The sequence below is a fragment of the Setaria italica genome, chromosome VI (genome assembly GCF_000263155.2).
Source record: "Setaria italica strain Yugu1 chromosome VI, Setaria_italica_v2.0, whole genome shotgun sequence".
NCBI lineage: Eukaryota > Viridiplantae > Streptophyta > Magnoliopsida > Poales > Poaceae > Setaria > Setaria italica.
Genome location: NC_028455.1, coordinates 2,915,349 through 2,937,905, shown reverse-complemented (window position 1 = coordinate 2,937,905; position 22,557 = coordinate 2,915,349). Strand labels below are relative to the sequence as shown.

The following is a 22,557-nucleotide window of genomic DNA, read 5'->3' as shown; positions in this document are numbered from 1 at the left end:
TAATACAAGATCATAAATGTTTAATCGGAACATGGAGAACCACCCAGGAAAACAGTGCTACCACAAGACTAAATCTCTCTGGTCTTGGCTGAATAATTAGAAACTCTAGTATGGGGTAATCTTACCGAAAGGGCAAGAGGGAAGGCGTTGATGGGGGCATAGCACTCGCTCTCTTGGGAAGTGGGCCTTGCTAAGACACTGTACCCATTAGGGGACTGTTATGCTCTGCTTTGACCTAAAACCTTAGCGGGTTACCACTTACTAGTGAATCTTTGTAAAGGCCTCGTAGCGTCCCTATGCAATCACACCTCGGAGGTGTGGTATGGTGCCTTGCAAACACCGCATGGTTGGGTCCAAAGTTCTTTTGAACTTTTACGCACCTTGTGGGTAAAGATGTGTGACCTCCGCAGAGTGTAAAACTGATCGATCAGCCATGCTCATGGTTAAGAGCGGCTTGGACCCTCACATGATAATACTATTCGAAAGATGGACTTAAATTGTTGTTATTTCATTCATGCATATGTTGTTACTTTATTTATGCTTTTGTTTAATTTTGGGTGGTATGAACTTGAACTTAGTTAAATGCTAATAAAATTTCACCAACTTAATTAAAAGCTGATGCTGATTTAGCCTTAGCCATACCTTAATTGGCGTTACGCTACTCTATTCCCCACGACATGTTGAGTACCAACCATAAGTGTACTCACCCTTGCAAAACCGCTATTCAGACCAAGATAATCTAGTGGAGTACATTGATAACTTTGAGGAGTTCTAGGCGTATAGTTCTTCAGTTAGCTGCCTGTGGTGTCGTCGTCGTCTTCGGAGTCCGCTGCGTAATAAATTAGGCTTGTGCTTTATTGATACTTTCAGTCATGTAATAACTGTTTAATACTCTCTTTATCCATTTTGACACTATCTTTATTATTCACTTATGTCATACATGTGTGTAACTTGATCCTGGTGCACATGTATTCAATGCACTCGGTTTTGTCCTTAAAATTGGGTGTGACAGTTATGGTAGTTTTAATGAACTCAATGATTAAACTTATTTGTGCTGTACCTTTTGTTAATACAAGATCACAATACTTAATTGGAACATGGAGCGACCATCCAGGAAAACAGTGCAACCACAAGAACTATAATGGCTCTGGTCTTGGCTAACTAATTAGAAACTCTAGTCTAAGGTAATCTTGCTTGGAAAGGGAAAGAGGGGTGGCGGTAGATGGGGTATAGCCTAGTCCTCTTGGGAAGTGGGCTTGGCTAAGACACTAAACCCACTAGGGAGGGCTATGCTCTGCTACTGATCCGGAAACCTTAGCGGGTTACCACTTGCTAGCGAATCTTTGTAAAGGCCTCGTAGCATCCCTATGTAGTCACATCTCAGTAGTGTGATGAGTGCCTGATCAGCACAACATGGTTGGGTCCAAAGTTCTTTTGAACTTTTACACGAATTTTGGGTAAAGATGTGCAACCTCTGCAGAGTGTAAAACTGATTGATTAGCCATGCTCACGGTCAAGAGCAGCCTGGACCCTCACATGATTAATATACTTGAAGGTGGACTTAAATTGTGGTTATGGTTATGCCATATGCTTATGGCTTATGTTTATGTTAAATGTGGGTTGGTATATATTTATACCTTAGTAATCAGGTGCTAATAAAAATTTGACCAACTAAAAATGCTTAATGCAGCCAACTAGTCAGCCTTTCCTTGTTTAAGGCTTGCATTCATATTTCTCCACACTTGCTGAGTACTACATGTGCTCACCCTTGCTATAAACAACGTTGCTTAGAAGAAGAAGCTGCTGTGAAGTTGTTGTGAAGATGATCCTGAGTTCTAGGCGTACGCAGCCCCAATCGTTTGCTTGTGAAGTTTGGAGTCTTCGTTTCCATGATTAAGCATAAATCTTTGATATACTCTCTTATTCCTTTACGTGATACTATTACTATTATCCACTTATGATGTCACTATATGTATGAAACTAGATCCTACCATACATATAGGTAGCACTTGGTTTTTTTAAAACCAGGTGTGACAAAAGTCGTACCAGAATTGTATCGATGGTAGAACGTAAGCCTAGATAGTAATGGTCGCTTCCTAAGTTCTATCTTACTATAAAAGCAATTTCTACCTAATCCTTGACCTCTTCGGTGAATATTTCACTCCTTGACTATTTTTTTCTTAATCCTCCTTGATAACTTACGTTCCCCGCTTGGCCCCTTTTCACCTGGACTTCTTGTTTTACAATGATAGACGCTCCATGCTTGTCTATTTATTTTTTTAAAACCGGGTGTGACATTCTTTTTGAGACGGAGGGAGTAAGTTTTACGTTGTAAGTGCATATATATAAAACAAGCCAGCCAGATTTGCTACCGTGTCCCAACATGGTTAGTACAACTTCTGTAATTGTACTTCACATAATGAAAGGACAATTTGAAGGAGGATTAGCCATTCAATTATTCAAATATTTGATAGTGTACTCGTAAACCCTCTTACATATTGAAGGAAGAAATCACCATTAAAATCATCTAAAATCATTAGTTCTAATTGTGCTTTAGTTCCTATAAATTAACCCAAAAATTACAAAGATCTTTATTACCTATCCTATAATTGACCACAGACAATGTGGTTGCAAGTTGCAACGTCGTGCAAGGAGCAGAATTTTCTATCTAACTAATAACACCAATGTTTTAAAAGGAACATCCATACCAGCAAATTTAGACAATTGATGTGCAAACAGTAGTCCTATGTTTTGAAATGCACGGTGATCAGGACAAGATATTTATATTAGTTCACATAGTTTATAAAATGTCCTATATTTTAAAACGAAAGGAGTACATTTTTAGAGCTAGGGGAAATACACAAGGTATTCAAGTCCGATGAAGTCCCATTGACTAGTCAACCATACCAAACCTAGGCTGTGAATCAAGAAATAGACCCTCCCACACCCTCCCCTGTTACAATATCAAGCAACTATAGAATTGAATCTTTGAAAAAATGAACATGTTTTCTCTTCAGGTCAAGTATAGTATAAACTATATATAGTGTTGTAAGAAAAGAGATCCAGCCGCTTATTGACTCGGAAGGAGCAGGTAACGGTATGATATGAACAAGTCAAGAAGTTGACTAGGTCAATAACATGGTTACTGATCTGGTATTGTTCAATTCAACAGGCAAGCATGTCCGACAGCTACCCTCCTCATCAAGGTACGGATGCATTGGATTAAGAGATGCAAGTGGCTGCTCCACCAAAATGATTGCCTAGTAAATATTGGAAACCTTGATCTTCTATGACACATTAACCTTGAGTTTTTTTACCAACTGTGTTAGGTACAAAGCATAGATATTATAAGGTTTGTTTGTAAGTGCTCCATGACGTGGGATTTTCTTTTTGAATGCATACGTAACTAAATTGACAGAGGCAACATCATTTCTTCGTAATTAGTTTACACCAAGCAGCACAGTCCACCAGCTACACGCTTAATCCAGCTTCTTCTACCAAATATTCAGAGCAAGAAAGAAAACCCGTCCCACATACCACACACTAACAAAAAAAACTGCACAAGTTTTCTCTTTAAGTTAAAACTGTATTCTAGTAATATTAATAGAGAAATAATCGTTGTGTGGATAGACACATTCATGATTTTAAATTTATATATATATACTGTGTATAATATATTGTATATATATACAGTATATATACTATATATATTCATCTTGTCTGGTATTTATCAGTATTTTAAATAATTAGTTATGCTTTCAAAGCATGATTATGCATTACCTAATCCTGTAGTTCATAAGTCATAGGCCGTTAAATCACTAAGCAGCAGCCGAATACATGGCCTCAATTAATTAGCACGTTCACACATACCTGTGTAATATTTGAACAAGTCAAGGAGCTGAGTAGGCAGATCATCTTTTTTACTTTTATCTAGGAGTGATAGCAGCCTGACCTGATGATTAACTCACAAGGAAAGCGTGTGAGGACACAGCTAATTTGGTTTGATGTCATACGGATAGAAGCTTACCTGATTAACTCAAAAGTAAATCGTTTGTGGCAGGCGGCAGCTGCCCCTCTGCAAGTTCTTGCATGCCTTCTTGGTATCAGGTGAACATGAGTACAGGGAAATTATTCATTGTATGAGGTACAATGTGCAGATATTAGGAAGTAACATTAGTTTTCTCCACGCTTTTTACTCTTATGTAGGTGAGTGCAAGCATAGTTTGACCTTTGCACTGCACCATACCATTTTTCCGGTTTCCGCAACTATCACAGTCCACAAGCTGCTCATATGCCAGCCTTATAATTTTTGTGTGACTGTTTTGTTTTCGAAAACTAAATCATCTTCATATTTCAATTTTCTATGAGTTAATTAACTGAATAATGGATGATACTTTCTTTATGAATCAAATCAATAGAACGCCCGTGGATGGTAAAAATTAACAAACCACTACACATAAAAGAATCATTTACCAGCTTCAACATTTTTCATTTGGATCTCGAGCACTGTACTGATTAATGGAAATCTCTTTTATCAACATTACTCCATAATCTAAACTTCTACATTTTTTAAAATACAAGCTGACCATCTTGAATCACTAAGCAGCAGCCGTCCCGCCATACACTAATAAAGTATCAAGCATAGACTAAGTAAACAAAGCACATATTTTTCTAGTATTGTGATGGGATCAGATCAAACAGAACACGTCAGATTTGTTTGTTGAGTGCAAAAGTACTGAAAGTGTTGCTGCTTTGAAATGTTCTTCATATAAGACAATTGCGTTGTTTCATCATCAGCTTCTAGCAGCCAGAGACCGTCTTCTGTTTTGGTAGGTTCAACATAGCTAGACTACTTCAGTCGTCATCTTCATGTTGCCACTTTCTGTGGCAGCCTATATAAGCCCACCATCTCCATGCCCAAAGCATCAACAAGACATACACAATCAGAAGCAGCTGAATAGTCTACTTCAGAGAGCTCAAACACAAAAGCTGAGACAAACTCAAATGGCTGCCTCCTACTTTCTGCTCACAGCTTTTCTAGCAATGGTCACTTCTCAAGCCATTGCTTCCGACCCTGGCCCGCTCCAAGACTTTTGTGTTGCCGACATACACTCTCCTGGTACGAACACACTTGCTTTAATCATTATGTGTTCCTTAACCAAATCTATGATCACAAAAAAGTTATTTGTTAACATAATCTACATACAAAAAGCATCTTTATTTGCTGCCTCTAATAATTTCTAATATGTGTTTACCAATTTTCTTTCATCTATATTTGCAGTGAAGGTCAATGGATTTGTTTGCAAGGACCCCATGGCCGTGAACGCAGATGACTTCTTCAAAGCAGCCAACCTTGATAAGCCTATGGACACCAAGAAGAGCAAGGTTGGATCCAATGTCACTTTGATCAATGTCATGCAGTTGCCTGGACTCAACACACTGGGCATCTCATTGGCCCGTATTGACTATGCGCCGTTAGGTCAAAATCCACCACACACCCACCCACGTGCCACAGAGATCCTCACCGTGCTCGAGGGGACCCTGTATGTTGGATTTGTCACCTCCAACCCAAACAAACTGTTTGCAAAGGTGCTCAACAAGGGTGATGTGTTTGTATTCCCACAAGGGCTCATCCATTTCCAATTCAACCCTGTCTATGACAAGCCTGCAGTTGCTATAGCTGCGCTCAGCAGCCAGAACCCTGGTGCTATTACCATCGCAAATGCGGTTTTTGGATCAAAGCCACCAATTTCTGATGATGTCTTGGCCAAGGCATTCCAGGTGCAAAAGGGGACAATTGATTGGCTCCAAGCTCAATTCTGGGAGAATAACCACAACTAAGTAATCAATGTTTTAGGTTTGTTGTACCGAGAGTTTTCGTTATATGCATCTTGCATATAACTACATGTTTTAAGTTTCTATGCTACGATTTAGAAAATAAATGGTGACTATTAGGTACTACTGACTTCTTGTTAATGTGTGCCTGCGAGCTGTTGTACCATTATATGTCTTCGTTTTATATTAATGTAAACAATATTTTTCTTCAACACAGATGGTCTTGACTTGTACCTCAACTTATTATATTGTCCTTATACCCGCAAAAAACTTATTATTGTCCTTTGAGTGTCACGGTGCAATTTATCTTCATCCATATAGCCACGAAACATGAAGCCTGTTACACGCAAGATGTTAGCCCATGAAACTGAAGCCGTGCTCAAATGAAACCTCCCGTTCCTCTGGTCGCTCTGGAGTCCTTGCAGATTATTGCAGCATCTCTTGGCTCAGTTGGGATGGAGAGATGATGCTTGCACTGAGATGGAACACGTACTGGAACAAACAGGTTGTCTAGAATTGTGAAGACGAGCTTGTCAACAAACTGGTTCCGGTGCTTGGCTGACGTGACAGCTTTTTGTCTTTGATCGGCTGCGTTTTGAACGATGTCGACATTTCCACAGGCCGCTAGCACTGCTCCTGCTTCAAGATATTGACAAATGGGGTCTGATTATCAGGACCACACGCAGCATTGGACACTTGAGAATTATGCTGCGTCCAAGTAATCTCATGTGCAAGAAAAAGAAAGGAACGTCCCAAAAAGAATGAAACTCTCGTTTTCTGAGAAGTTAACCAATTTTAAATTTGACCAAATTTATACAAAATAGTACTAACATTTATGGTACAAAATAAATATCAATAGATTAACCATGTAATATATTTTTATACTAAATCTATTCGGAGTCAAATTTAAAACCGTTTGAATCCTCGAGAAGTGAGAGTTGCATTCTTTTTGGGACGGAGGGAGTAAGTGTTACGTTGTAAGTGCAAATAAAACAAGCCAGATTTGCTAGTGTGTCCAACATGATTAGTACAACTTCTGTAACTGTACTCCACATAATGAAACGACGATTTGAAGGAGGATTAGCCATTCAATTATTCAAATATTTGATAGTGTACTCGTAAACCCTCTTACATAGTGCAGGAAGAAATCACCATTAAAACCATCTAAAATCATTAGTTCGAATTGTGCTTTAGTTCCTATAAATTAACCCCAAAATTACAAAGATCAGTATTATCTATCATTTAATTTCCTACAGACAATGTGGTTTCAAGTTGCAACAACGCGCAAGGAGCAGAATTTTCTATCTAACTAATAACACCAATATTTTAAAAGAAACATCCAGACCAGCAAATTTAGACAATTGATGTGCAAACAGTAGTACTATGTTTTTAAATGCACGGTGTTTAGGACAAGATATTTTTCATATATTTTAAAACGAAAGGAGTACATTTTTAGAGCTACGGAAAATACACAAGATATTCAAAGCACCTAGTCAAACATACCTCACCTAGGCTGTGAATCAACAAATAGACCCTCCCACACCCTCCCCTGTTACAATATCAAGCAACAATAGAATTGAATCTTTGAAAAAATGTACATGCATGCATGTTCTCTCTTCAGGTCAAGTGTAGTATAAACTATATATAGTATTGTAAGAAAAGAGATCCAGCTGCTTATTGACTCGGCGGTATAGTATGAACAAGTCAAGAAGTTGACTAGGCCAATAACATGGTTACTGACCTGGTAATATTCAACAGGCAAGCATGTGCGACAGCTACCCTCCTCATCATCGTACGGATGCATTGGATTAAGTCATGCAAGTAGCTGCTCCAACAAAATGCTGGCCTAGTAAATATTGGAAACCTTGATCTTCTATGGCCAAGTGATCATCGATGACAATAACCTTGAGTTTTTTACCAGCTGTGTTAGGTACAAAGCATAGATATTATAAGGTTTGTTTGTAAGTGCTCCATGACGTGGGATTTTCTTTTTGAATGCATACATAACTAAATTGACAGAGGCAACATCATTTCTTCGTAATTAGTTTACACCAAGCAGCGCCGTCCACCAGCTACACGCTTAATCCAGCTTCTTCTACCAAAGGGACCTGTATATGCCTTAAAAATTGAATCCACTTTATGGGCCTAGGCATAGATGCAGAGCAAGAAAGAAAACCCGTCCCACATACCACACACTAACAAAAAAAAACTGCACAAGTATTCTCTTTAAGTTAAAACTATATTCATGATTTTAAATATATATATATATATACTGTATATATATATTCATCTTGTCTGGTATTTATCAGTATTTTAAATAATTAGTTATGCTTTCAAAGCATGATTATGCATTACCTAATCCTGTAGTTCATAAGTCATAGGCCGTTAAATCACTAAGCAGCAGCCGAATACATGGCCTCAATTAATTAGCACGTTCACACATACCTGTGTAATATTTGAACAAGTCAAGGAGCTGAGTAGGCAGATCATCTTTTTTACTTTTATCTAGGAGTGATAGCAGCCTGACCTGATGATTAACTCACAAGGAAAGCGTGTGAGGACACAGCTAATTTGGTTTGATCTCAAAAGTAAATCGTGTGTGGCAGCTTCCCCTCTACAAGTTGTTCTTGCATGCCTTCTTGGTATCAGGTGAACATGAGTACAGGGAAATTGTTCATTGTATAAGGTACAATGTGCGGATATTAGGAAGTAACAATAGATTTCTGCACGCTTTTTACTCTTATTTAGGTGAGTGCAAGCATAGTTTGACCTTTGCACTGCACCATACCATTTTTCTAGTTTCCGCAACTATCACAGTCCACAAGCTGCTCATATGCCATTCTTATAATTCTTGTGTGACTCTATTTTTTTTTAGAAAACTAAATCATCTTCATATTTCAATTTTCTATCAGTTAATTAACTAAATAATGGATGACACTTTTTTTATGAATCGAATCAATAAAATGCCCGTGGATGGTAACAATTGACAAACCACTACGCATAAAAGAATCATTTACCAGCTTCAACATTTTTCATTTGGATCTCGAGCACTGTAGTGATTAATGGAAATATCTTTTATGAACATTACTCCATAATCTAAACTTCTACATTTTTTTAAAATTAATGCTTACCATCTTGAATCACTAAGCAGCAGCCGTCCCACCATACACTAATAAAGTATCAAGCATAGACTCAGTAAACAAAAAGTTGGTGATCATGTTTTCTTTTTAAGTTAAAACCAGTATATTAAGATTAACGGAGAAATAATTATTATGTGGATAGACATCTGTTCATGGTTTTGAGATTTAATGCAAAATACTTTTTGTATTATCTAGTACTGATCAGTATTTTAAATAATGATCTATGCTTCTAGAGCATTATTAGCCATCACCTGATCCTGCAGTTCTTAAGTCATAGCAAATAAACCACTTAGCAACGCCCGAATACTTGGCCTAAATTAAACAGCAGTTTCCTATACGGGTGTGATGATATGTGTGTGATATGAACAAGTCAAGGAGTTGAATAGGCAGATAACTGTTTCTTATCTAGTAGCGATAGAAGCCGTGCCTGATCAACTCAAAAGTAAAAAAGATGAGGTGATCATGAATGACGATAGGGAGACTGATTATTGTATGAGTATACAAAGTGAATTAATCTAAAAATAAACACCTTTGCACTGTCGACTCTTTAATTCTGTACGTATGTGTGTGTGCAAGCACAGATTGACCGGGATGCACCATACCATTTTTCTAGTTTTCACAACTATCATAGTGCACCAACTACGCGCCTGTGCAGGGCTCATATCGTGTGACCCTGTCAGTTTGCTTTAGAAAGTTGATCATCTCCATATTTCAACTTTTCTGTGGCAGTTAGTTAAGTAAATAATGGACGAGGGCGCTTTCTTTCTGAACCGTATCAGCAGCAGTACCTTGCGTGGTAACAATTAACAAATAATTAAACCACTACACATCAAGGAATTAGTTACCGGCTTTAAATTTTTATTGCGTTGTTTCATCATCAGCTTCTAGCAGCCAGAGACCGTTTCTTCTGTTTTGGTACGTTCAACATAGCGAGACTAGTTCAGTCGTCAACTTCATGTTGCCACTTTCTGTGGCAGCCTATATAAGCCCACCATCTCCATGCCCAAAGCATCAACAAGACATACACCATCACAAGCAGCTGAATAGTCTACTTCAGAGCTCAAACACAAAAGCTGAGACAAACTCAAATGGCTGCCTCCTACTTTCTGCTCGCAGCTTTTCTAGCAATGGTCACTTCTCAAGCCATTGCTTCCGACCCTGGCCCGCTCCAGGACTTTTGTGTTGCCGACATACACTCTCCTGGTACGAACGCAGTTGCTTCAAATCATTATGTGTTCCTTAACCAAATCTATGATCACAAAAAAATCATTTGTTAACATACATCTACATACAAAAAGCATCTTTATTTACTGCCTCCAATAATTTCTAATATGTGTTTACCAATTTTCTTTCATCTATATTTGCAGTGAAGGTCAATGGATTTGTTTGCAAGGACCCCATGGCCGTGAACGCAGATGACTTCTTCAAGGCAGCCAACCTTGATAAGCCTATGGACACCAAGAAGAGCAAGGTTGGATCCAATGTCACTTTGATCAATGTCATGCAGTTGCCTGGACTCAACACACTGGGCATCTCATTGGCCCGCATTGACTATGCGCCGTTAGGTCAGAATCCACCACACACCCACCCACGTGCCACAGAGATCCTCACCGTGCTCGAGGGGACCCTGTACGTCGGATTTGTCACCTCCAACCCAAACAAACTGTTTGCCAAGGTTCTCAACAAGGGTGATGTGTTTGTATTCCCACAAGGGCTCATCCACTTCCAGTTCAACCCAAACCCTCACAAGCCAGCAGTTGCTATTGCCGCGCTCAGCAGCCAGAACCCTGGGGCTATTACCATCGCAAATGCGGTTTTTGGATCAAAGCCACCGATCTCAGATGATGTCTTGGCCAAGGCATTCCAGGTGCAAAAGGGCACAATTGATTGGCTCCAAGCTCAATTCTGGGAGAATAACCACAACTAAATGTAGTTAGTGTTTTGGCTTTGTTGTACTGAGTGTCTGCTTTGTATGCGTTTTGCATATTGCTACATGTTTTGAGTTTCTATATGCTACGATCAATAAAATAAATGGTGAGTGCTTATTACTTGCATATTGTGTGCCTGCGATCTGTACCCTGCTCTCTCTGGAAAACTGAAGTAAACTGCATGGAGCTTGTATAAAATTTCTTGAAGTATGTATATTCATGATGTGATGTTACATAAATCAATATTTCTGTGCATCCAGATATGTAGAAGAATGAATATATTTAACATGTGGGTTTCTGGTAGCCTGCATGCAACTGGTTGTTTTGATTTGTGTGTGACAACTTATTGCGCGCATGCGCATATTTCGCGTGAAAAATCACGTGACATATGACTTGTGACTTGGAGCATGCGTGTGTGGGCGGCCTCCCAAGGACCCCCCCCTCCCCCCGGGATTTCCTTTTTTGCATTTTTTTTTGCAAAACCATATAGTCCCGGTTGCTAATACCAACCGGATAAAAGGGGGCGGGGGCTGCCCCTGACATGGCGACCGTTTTATCCCGGTTGGTATTTCCAACCAGGATAAAAGGGATTCTTTAGTCCCGGTTGAGGGATCCGGGATAAAAGACCTCCTTTTTGTCTCGATTGCTTTATCTCGGATGGTTTTTGGGGAGATTTACGTCCCCCATCCGGGACTAATACCGGGTTCTCTACCCGTGCGTGCTTCCTCGGCTCATAAAATAAAAAAACAACTACCATTGCCCAGCGTCACCTTGGCCCTGTTCACCATCGAGATAAAAATTGGAAATGAACAGGTTGTCTAGCTACAGAATGGTGGAGACGTACGAGCGCGTCAATGAACAAGTGCAAGACGGGTCTCGCAAGCCGCCAGGTGACGGTAGACACGCATGACTTACAAACTGTGCGAGGCGTAGGGGCCGAGTCGATCAGTACAGGATCTTCTCGATGAGGTGGACACGAGAAGTTGCCGCTGCCAGCGCCTGTGGCGGACGTTAAATGATGTCAAGAATTTAAGGCCGTTGATGGCTGTGTGCAGTCGTAAAGGTCAAATTATTTCCATTAAAAAAACGAATTTAAGGCCGGCAACGCTGATCCTGGTTTAGGATTTTGAGGAGTTCGATTATCAGGACTATGCAGTATCGGAGACTTGAGAATTATAAATGCGTATGCTGCGTTCAAGTAATCACACATCCAAGAACATAAAAAGAAACAAGTGTAGTGAACTGCATATGAATAAGCCAAGAAATCATTAATGTTCATATGATTTATATTTAAAATTGACTTGATCAGCATTATATAGATTATTGTTTTGTTAAACATGATTAATCACAGCCCCACTACTTTTCATATGCAGCTGCTTAGTGTGCCAGAAGGAGCAGGTATGGGTATGATTTATGAACAAGTCAAGTTGACTAGGCAGCTGATCACGTGGTTACTTTGTATTGAAAGGAGCCTTACTTGTTTAGCACAAAAGCATGTGCGATAGCTACCGTTCCCATCTTGGTACGGGTGCACTAGATTAAGTCGTGCAAGTAACTGCTCCAACAAAATTGCCAAGTATAAATGTTGGATACACTAACCTTCTGTGACTCAGGCGATCATAGATGAAAATATGGACATTGTGTAGTAGCTACATTAGGTACAAAGCAAAGATATGATAAGATCTGTTTGTAAAGCCTTTCAGGATATTATTCCGATCATCCATGACTAAATTGCTTATTATATACGCCCTTTCTTGTCCTACCAACGGACTATATATGCCTGATAATTTACAAGATTGAATCCACTCTGAACCAAGGTGAACGCAGGCTTAGAAAGAAAACTAGTCCCACCATACGCTAATAAAATACCAATCAACAAAAGACTCAGTTAAAAAGTTGAACATGTTTTAAGTTGAAACTAGTCTTGCAATAAAAATATATATGTGTAGGACCTGATTATCTCACAAGTAAAGAGTGTGATCACGAATGATGCCAAGTTATGTGAGCCCAAAAGTAAAATGTGCACGACACCTACCTTGACAAGTTCTCCCTCTTACATCCTGTGTGAGCGCAATAGATTGACCGATGCACTGGTCCATCCTTCTACTTTTCAGATCTATGACAGTGCACCAGCTATGCACACATGGCAGGGTCTGATGTGTTGTACGTGACTCTGTCCCTTTTGTTTTGGAAAATTGGATCATATACATAATACCATTTTTTAGGTGATTTGGTAAATAATGGATGATGACACTTATTAATTTCTTTGTGAACCATATCAACAACAGCACCTTGCATTGCAATAATTAATAAACCACCATTTGTGGAAAAGTGAGCATTAGTCCCAGTTGGAGAGAGTCATATCTCTCGAATATCCAACCGGAACTAATTTTTCGGGACTAAAGGTCCCCTCTTTAGTCCCAGGTCACTCACCTGGGACTAAAGACCTTTTTTCTTTTTACTATGAATTCTTTTCCATATTACACTAATTGTTGCTTCACTTATTTATATATATATATATATTTACCTATACATGTACATCCTTAGCGTACACCACTAAGACGTATACGCTCGTATTTTATACATGTCATATATATATATATATTTCATGATAGTATATGCATAATATTAATTATAACTACTATATATACAATTCTTAGTATATAATACACATCAAAGTAGTATCTATATATACAATAATTTGTCCACTTAATTCTTAGGATCCTTTAGGATTTATCGCCTCATCCACCAGAAATTCTATGAGAGCTTCTTGGATTGCCAAAAGCCTATCCTTCTCCAAGAGTTCTTCGCTAATCCGTCACATTTGTAATTTGAAAATATATGAATGTTACACCAACAATTATCCTTCAAAATATGTGAATGTTACACCAACAATTAAATGGATTTTTGGGAGATTTGCCCCCTACCAACCGGGACTAAAGGCGAGTTTTGTACCAGCGTTTCCATGCGCTGTGAATTAAATTAATGAATATGATACAGTGTTAGGTGAAACTTTAGGAAACAAACTTTTGCATAGAGATAAAGGTCAAAAATTATTATGAGTTAAGCATGTTTTGAATGTCTTGGTACTCGCCCTTTGCTTTCCTCAACAAATCAAATATAATAACGTTGCTTTGATCAATCATAATTATAAGAAGAATCCAGTGGTAACTATGTACATAAATGTCCATATTAGAACTAACTAATACTAATTAGGTAAGGAAAGGAAAACAAAAATAGACGGTACCCACACTTACTTAAATTTGTAAGGCAGTAGTATGTATCGCTTGTAATTCTGTTGCTACAAGAATATGTATATTGCATCCAATGTAGACTTTGGATGATTCCGTATCTGCTTTTGGTTAACAAGTGTTGGGTCCATCAGGCCAACGTTGAAGTAGGATTCTCGGCGGCACCTTTGAATTTGCATCCTACATAAAATGAAAGACAAAGTTAGTGGGACGACACACACCTAATAATGAGCTGAGCTAAAATTAACATCTAATTAACACACACTTACAGAACCCAGGCGCTGATAAGAGAGACATCAAGGGCATCTTGATGGTACACTTCATAAATATCTTTAAATTCCAACCACATCAGTTTCTCACTTTCACTGAAAAAATTAATAGGTTTAAGAAGAAGAGGGAACATGCTCTATCATTGGCCAACTGCTCCATGTACCACTTATTGAATTCATACAACTTAGTTGTGAGCTTTCATACCAATTCAGGCCTTACTAGAGGCTTGCCTAACTCAAAGGGCCATTTTGGTACAGTCTTTTCCGCAGGTGGTGGTTCATCTTGCCCTAGAACTTTAGCAAGCGAGAGACCTGTCACTTCCATAAACTTAATGACCTTGATTTATTGTTCTAAAGGCAAAGCTGTTATTTGTTGAGCTTCTTGATCTGCTTGTTGATCTTGCTCCTCAAGTTGGGGGATAGTACGACTGGACAACAACTCTCCTTGTTTTTTCTTCTGCCAAGACTTAATTAACGAACGATTGTAGTTCGATGGTAACGTTTTCTTGACTTGTTTTTTCATAGAAAAAAAAACTTTAAAGTGGCTTGATCTACTGGCTTAGGCTCCATCTCCTTCGCTTTTCTTTCTGCGGCAATTTTTTTCCAACCTCTCCCTTACATGTGCTTGCGATGCCTGCTTCAATTCCTCGAGAGTCATATTGCCTGCTAGCTTCTTAATAGGTTCAAACTTGTTTGTGTGCTTCCTCGGTTCTTTCGCCTTTGGCTGCCTTCCTTGGCTTGGAAGGCGGTGGTCGTGACTTCTTGAGAGGTGTTCCAGATGGTTCCTTGCTCACACTAGACTTTAGTCCAAACACTGCAGATGGTGATTGAGGAGGGTTGTTTTGTTCATTGTCGCTCCCACCTACAGGACTCGATGGTGTTGGAGATGGTGACCAAGCAGGATGCCACGGTCCTGGTGGTGACGACGGTCCTAGAGATGGATGTGCTGGAGATGACGGTCTTGAGTTCTAAGGAGATGGTGGTTGTGGGGGATCTATGAGAAGAAATGATGCCTCCTGGCTAGGAATGATGATGTAATATTTGCGCCATAGAATGATACCATGAAGTGCATCTCCTAGTGTCCTTTCCCCATCACCTCTCGGGAGGTCGAGCTCTAGGCCTTCATATTTACTATCAAAAATTTGCTCCTCCCCAACAATGGAGCAGCCAGGTGGAATCGTCATGCCATGGCTTGTTTGCCCTGGCAGTATTGGTAAAGCACTTCCGTACACCACCTATACATATAGGAGAAATAAAGAAGTTATTAAATTCCTGATTGAGGCGTGGATCAATTGAGATAGTTGCATATATTATATATATGTAACCTTAATAGGGAGGTTGCCAAATGGTCTATACAGCTCACATGAGGTGCGCTGAGTGATGTCATCCACAAGGTACCGTTGGTTGTCCAGCACAACCATGGGTAAGATTGTCCAGCACAGTTGCTTCAGCATTGAGAAGGGCTAAAGACGACGTTGGGATCCAGCAGTACTCCAGATTGGGCCATCTCAATAACTGCCAGGGCCACTCGCCAATTAATTTCTTCCGACATTCTTACATCTTGTTCATGCACTTTAGCTTCTAACATGCGCCGCCACCTCTCCTCTTGGTGTTCCTTTCTTCTCTTCTAGCTTTTGTATGTGTCAATGTCCCTATGGAAAGCCTACTTCCTTGAAACCACACCGAAGCCTCGGCAATGTCCTGGGTGTTCGGGATTCCTGAGCGCTAAAGTCAGCTCATCATTCTCTCTATCAAGCTTGAACTTTCCCACTTTAGAATCTTCAATGTTTTCGATAAGCCTAAGGGCCTTCTCACATATTGTTTCATTGAAAACAAGTCCCATCCTCAGGGCTAAGGGTGCCTCCAGGAGCGTAATACCAATTCTTTGATTGATTAGGCTAGTTAATAGTCGCTGATACGATACCTCGATCAAGTAGGTCATGTTCCATCTTGCCCTAGATGATGATGGCAATCCTTTTTGGCTTGCGTTAGCACCCGATTGGCACCGTACTTACCAGCTGACGGGTGGTGGGGGTAGGTCGGGGCATCAGGAAGGCAGCACAGGGGGCTGCGACGGATGGCGGCGCAAGAGGGGCGTTGTCGGGGCCACGCGAGCGTCGCAGAGGGGGCTAGCCGGAGGAGAAGGGGCGGTCGACGGTGGTGATGCGGCTGGGTGCACAGTGCTAGGGCGGGAGGGTGATGTTGGGGTTTGAGGAGGGCGCCACCGGGGAGCTGCGGGGCGCGGAGGCAAAGGAGATCAAGGTCAGCGGCATGGCGGCGTGCGGTGTCGGGCCGGGACACCTGAAGCGACGCTCTGTGGGGATGGGGAGGGGGAGGGGGGGTCACACCGGGGAACCAGGGCACGGAGATTATGGTGGCGATGCGGTGGCCGGGGAGCGATGATGACATCATCGTGGATGCCCGCGGAGATGACGGCGGCGATGCGGCGGCTTCGGAGGCGACGAGGATGACGAAAGGGCGCGGAAGGCGATGAAAACGGCTAGGTCCCGAGGACAGAGAAGGGGTTGGAATATTTATATCGCTCTTTAGTCCCTGTTGGTATTACCACCTGGGACTAAAGGGGGGGTCTTTAGTCCCTGGTCATAATATCACCTGGGACTAAAGGGTGGCTGGCACGCGGCAGATGAAAATGCCCCCCCTTTAGTCCCTGTTGTTACTACCAACCGGGACTAAACGAATTCTCCCATTTCACTTCCCACGCTATACCAAAAGTTCGATTAAATTAAGTTGATTTCTTCATATGTTTCTAAATTTATTTTGTACTTCTATCATCCAAGAAAAATGGTAATATTCAATATTTTGAACATGCAAAAATATATTAAATTATCAAATAATTTCTACACTTTATTGATAAAAAACTCTTATAATAAATAATTTGATCATGATAAAGTGTATTCAATTGTTTTAAACCTCATAATAATTTTGAACTTGCTCTTGATGGAAGTCCCAATTTCCTCCCCTTTGCATTTCCCGCACAACCTCATAATAATTTGATCAAATAATAATGTGATGACCAAAAAACTCGATGATCATATCTAGTGCATTACATAAATTAGTTTTTCATATCACTAAAATATAATAGAAAGGTTCTGACATATGACCATAGAGCATTACATAAAGGTTGACCATAGATCATTACAATGTAACATTAAAAAATTTCTTCTTGACCAAAGTTCCTTGGTCATGATCACGGCGTAAGTACAGAGCCTCTTCTTTGGCTAGCATGATGCTTGGGTCAACTTCGACAGCGAATGGAGGCATGCCATCAAGCTGATGAAAATCATTTGACTGGTCCGTTTTGTCCTCGACTCCCACAGTTACTCTTTTATCTGGAAGAACTATGTGGCACTTTGGCTCCCATTATTTTTCTTTATCTTCTGAATTATTCTTGGGTTTGCTAGATATGTCCTTCACATAGAAAACCTTATGCACATCATTAGCAAGGACGAATGGTTCATCTTTGTATCCAGTCTTGCTTAGGTCCACTATTGTCATTCCATATTGATCTTTCATTACACCACCTCCAGTCAGCTTCACCCATTAGCAACGAAATAGAGGGATGTTCAGCAGTCAGTAGTCGAGTTCCCAAATCTCCTTTATAAAATCATAATACAAGTCATTGCTCTTGTGGCTGTCTATGACATCTGTACGGACGTCACTATTTTAGTTAGTGCTTTTTTGGTCTTGAGCTCTTGTGTAAAATATATAACCATTTATCTCGTAACCCTGGAATTTCACGATTGTGCTAGAAGATCCCCCTAGCTAACCAAACAAGTTGTTCATGAATCATGGAGTTACCCATAAGGTGTTGACGCAACCAAGAGGGAAAAGTAATCATGTGATGACATATAATTCAGGCATCGGATTTCATTGGGTATTGGAAAAATAGAATCTGGTTGTGTTCCTCGATATACGGGGCCCTCAAGGTTGATTGTTGCAGAATCATGAAGTGTGCTTTATGAAACAAATCACTATCAGTGTTCAAACATGATTTTCTTCCAAGGGTGCCCTTCCCCCGTAGCCTCCCCTTGTGACATGATACTGGAACCCCAATCAAATTAATTGAGTCAATAAAATGAACACAAAACTCAATGACCTTCGATTCCATATCCCTTGGTGATGCTTCGCTTTGGACGGGCATGATTAAGAATATAGTTTTTTAGGATTGATATGAACCTCTCGAAAGATCACATATTGTGCAGGAATACTAGACCGAGAATAGTAATCTTTTTAACTATGTGAATTGGGAGGTGCATCATAATTTTGAAGAAGGATGGTGGAAGTACCAACTCAAAGTTGACAAGACATTGTACCACATCATTCTGTAGCTTTAGTAGCTTGGTTGGATCAATTGCCTTCTGCGAAATTGCATTGAGAAATGTGCATAGCTTTACGAGAGCCAATCGTACATTCTCTGGTAGAATACCCCTCAATGCAACCAGAAGCAACTGGGTCATCAACATGTGGTAGTCATGGGCCTTTAAATTTGTGAATTTCTTTTCTTTCATATTAATTATTCCCTTTATATTCGAGGAGTACCCAGACTGAACCTTGATACTATTCATGCAATCAAACATGCTATTCTTCTCTTCCTTGCTGAGAGTGTAATTGGCAGGATGTAAGTAGTGTTGTCCTTTATCTCTCTTTTTCGGATAATGATCATCTTGTTGCTTTATAAGTTTCAGGTCCTATCATGCTTCCAATGTATCTTTTGAGTTCCTATAACAACCCGGGAAGCCTAGCATGTTCACTCAAAGATTCTTCATCAGGTTCATCATGTTAATTGCGTTGCGGACCTCTAGGATTTCCTAATAAGGTAGCTCCCAAAATATAGACTTCTTCTTCTACATGGGTGCACGTCCGTTATCATCGTTCAGGACAGGTTTGCTACCAAGACCCTTTCTAAAGACTACTACATCCTTTATCATCTCAAATACATGCTTTTCATTAGGGTGTGCAGGTTTTTTATAGTCTAGCACCCCTTTGAAATGCATCCCTTTCTTTCTTAATGGGTGGTTAGCAGGAAAAAATTGACGATGACCCATATACATAACCTTCCTACAATGTTTCAAATACATGATGTATGTATCCTCCAAACAGTGGTTGCAGGCCCGGTATCCCTTGTTTGGTTGTCCTAAAAGGTTACTCAATGCATACCAATCATTGATGGTTATAAACAACAATGCTCGTAGGACAAAGCTCTCTTGTTTATCCTGATCCCACACACGTACACCTTCTTCCTTACAGAGCAGTAAAAGCTCATCAACCAACGGTCTTAGGTACACGTCAATGTCGTTGCCGGGTTGTTTTGGGCCTTGGATAAGCACCACATCATAATGAACTTCTGCTTCATGCATAGCCAAGGATGAAGATTGAACATACATAGGGTCACAGGCCAAGTACTATGACCACTACTCAACTCACCGAATGGATTGAATCTATCAATACTTAAACCAAACCTTATGTTACTTGCATCCCTTTCAAAGTCCGGGAATGCTCTATAAATTTATCTCCACTAGGCTCCATTAGCTGGGTGTCTCAGCATGTCATCTTGCTTACATTCTTCTTTGTGCCATCGCATCAACTTAGCATTCGCCTTGTTTCTGAACAAATGTTTCAAACATGGTATTATAGGGAAATACCACATCATGTTCGTGGGACTCTCTTCTTGGGAGGCTGCCCTCAGCATCACCAGGATCATCTCGCATGATCTAATTCCGCAGTGCTCCGCGCATAAGACAAGCATCCAATTTCTCGTATTCATGACCACGATAGAGGATACAATTAGGGCATGCATGTATCTTTTGAACCTCCAATCCTAGAGGGCAAACAACTTGTTTAGCTTCATATGTTGTGGATGGCAATTCATAATTCTTAGGAAGCATGTTCTTTACAATATTCAATATCCCTCAAATCCCTTATCAAACACATGATGTTTTTCTATCCATTGCAGCATTTCTAGTGTGGTACCCAACTTTTTATGCTCCTGCTTGCAATCTAAGTACAATAATTTTTATGCTCCTGCTTCCAAGATTCTTTTGTAATATTCAGCCAAAGTTTGTGGACTCGAAGTTCTTCTAGCGCATCGCTTACTAGATCTAAAGCTTTTCATGAGAATCTTGAGCACTTTGTTGATTACTGGGAAACTCCCTAATTTACTCTATTCCCTAATTTAAAATTTATTTTTGCAAAAGGTAACCATCTTGGACCCTGCATCCCAATAGCAAAAAGAAAAGAAAGCCATACTTTTCTTTTGATAAGAGCAAAGAGAAGACGTCAAATTTGTTAGTTGAGTGTATGATGCATGACGTGTATCGTTTTACATACACCACAGTGTCACGCAGCCACATGCTTCGCCTAACTAAATACCATTTCTCATTTATGCAGCTGCTTGCTTCCTGCCTGAGGAGCGGAGGGTATGTGTGATACGAACAAAGTCAAGAAGGTGACCAGGCAGACCACGTAGTTTTTGATCTGGTATTGCTGGAGGACTTATATTACTTGTTTAACTTGCAAGTAACCGCTCCAACACAATGGCGACCAAGTAAATGTTGGTAAAACTAGTTTAATACAATTTATGTGATCAGGCATAACTGGTGGTTTCACACCATTATGCTGATGTTTTTTGTACTGTTTACATTTTCCGTACATACAAGATTTGTAACACCCTAAATTTTCAATTTTGCAATTGAATAAAAATTTATTACAATTTTCTAGAATTTGTTTGAGCTTGTTTAAGTATTTAAGGCTTTTTTAAGATTTTATTCAATTTCTTAGGCATTAAAATGTTTTCCTGAAATTTAATTAATGAATCTTAGGTTTGCATTGTTGCATTCATGCGAGTGCATTGATTTTGGTTGCTGGGTTGCTGAGTTCAAATTTTAGATTTGAATTCATTTTGTTTGAATCTGTTTGAAAATAGCAAAGTTTTTTCTTTTTCTTTGTTTTCTTGTTCTTCTTCCACCTGGCCTTCATCTTCCTTCGGCCTGGGCCCTCTTTCAGCTGTTGCAGCAGCAGGCCGCTGGCCTCACCTCTGTTGGCCCAGCTTGCCTCGGACCGTTTTCCTCCGCGCTAGCTGTTGACGCTCATTATTGATACACTTTTAGTGCTATTGAACTAGTGTTTTCATGCTTATTCTTATACTAACCCGCTACTTGGCACCTCAAATAACCATATTATTGCATATGTGTTGTGTTTTGGAGCATATTGTATTTTGGCAGGAAATACGACATAGTCAAGGGGGTTTATATAAGGATATTAATGGATATTTGGACATGGGTCGTCGAGGGAAGACAGCACAAGGAAGGAGAGGACTATAAGTGCTAGGAAGGGCCAGACCAATCAGCCTAGCCCATTCCATGACCCGGTCGGCCTCCCGTTTCTTCAGTGTTTAGCATACGATGATCTCTAGGGTATTTTCACCGACATTGACCAAGAGCCGCCTCCTATTTGAGACTATAAATACCCCATCACGAATTTCAAGGAAGGAGAGTTGGAGAAGAGAGGAAATCACCATGTAAACACCATCTACTACCACCACAAGTAGGAAATACCTCTGTTTGTCCTCTTGGTTGTATGAAGATCTTGATTTGTAATCATCGAACCTTTGGTTAAGATTTGTTTTGTTATCAATCATATCTTGATGATGCTCTTTCATGTAAAGGTTAGCCAGCGCTACTTTGGGTTGCTTATTTGCTTACCTAGAATAATCATCTTGAGGTGTTCTTATGTTCCGATAGTTGAGTATCCCTGTGCAGTAACATTATTGCGGGTGGGAAAGTGTTGGACATGGTTCACAACCACTCACGATAACACCTAGATCTAATTCGCTCATTCATGGCGATTGCATCTACAAGTGATCCTAGATCCCTAGGACAAGTGTTTAATCTATCTTGTCCATAACCTTTACTCTCTATCCATCTTAATCTAGATTGCTTAGTTCTTTTGATAGCATAATCATATCCTATATAAAGAGCTTTCGGTTACATCGATAGTGCATAGTTAGGCATTATAATCCCTTGTTCCATGGATTCATAAACCTTGGAGAATCTCTGACGGAGAAGATATAACTGATTCGTGCGCTTGCGGTTCACAATTTGGCGTGCTAACTGCC

General features: G+C 40.0%; 2 protein-coding genes across 2 annotated transcripts; both read left to right on the top strand.

Annotated features, from left to right (window-relative positions):
* Nucleotides 1-4,814: 4,814 nt before the first annotated feature.
* Nucleotides 4,815-6,047, top strand: LOC101785826 (putative germin-like protein 12-4). Its single transcript, XM_004972625.2, has 2 exons — nt 4,815-5,119; nt 5,282-6,047. The coding sequence occupies exons 1-2, from the start codon at nt 4,870-4,872 to the stop codon at nt 5,839-5,841; spliced, it is 810 nt and encodes a 269-aa protein (XP_004972682.1). The 5' UTR covers nt 4,815-4,869; the 3' UTR covers nt 5,842-6,047.
* A 3,955-nt stretch (nt 6,048-10,002) lies between these two features.
* LOC101786233 (germin-like protein 8-5) lies at nt 10,003-11,029 on the top strand. Its single transcript, XM_004972626.4, has 2 exons — nt 10,003-10,178; nt 10,343-11,029. The coding sequence occupies exons 1-2, from the start codon at nt 10,064-10,066 to the stop codon at nt 10,900-10,902; spliced, it is 675 nt and encodes a 224-aa protein (XP_004972683.1). The 5' UTR covers nt 10,003-10,063; the 3' UTR covers nt 10,903-11,029.
* Nucleotides 11,030-22,557: the final 11,528 nt, after the last annotated feature.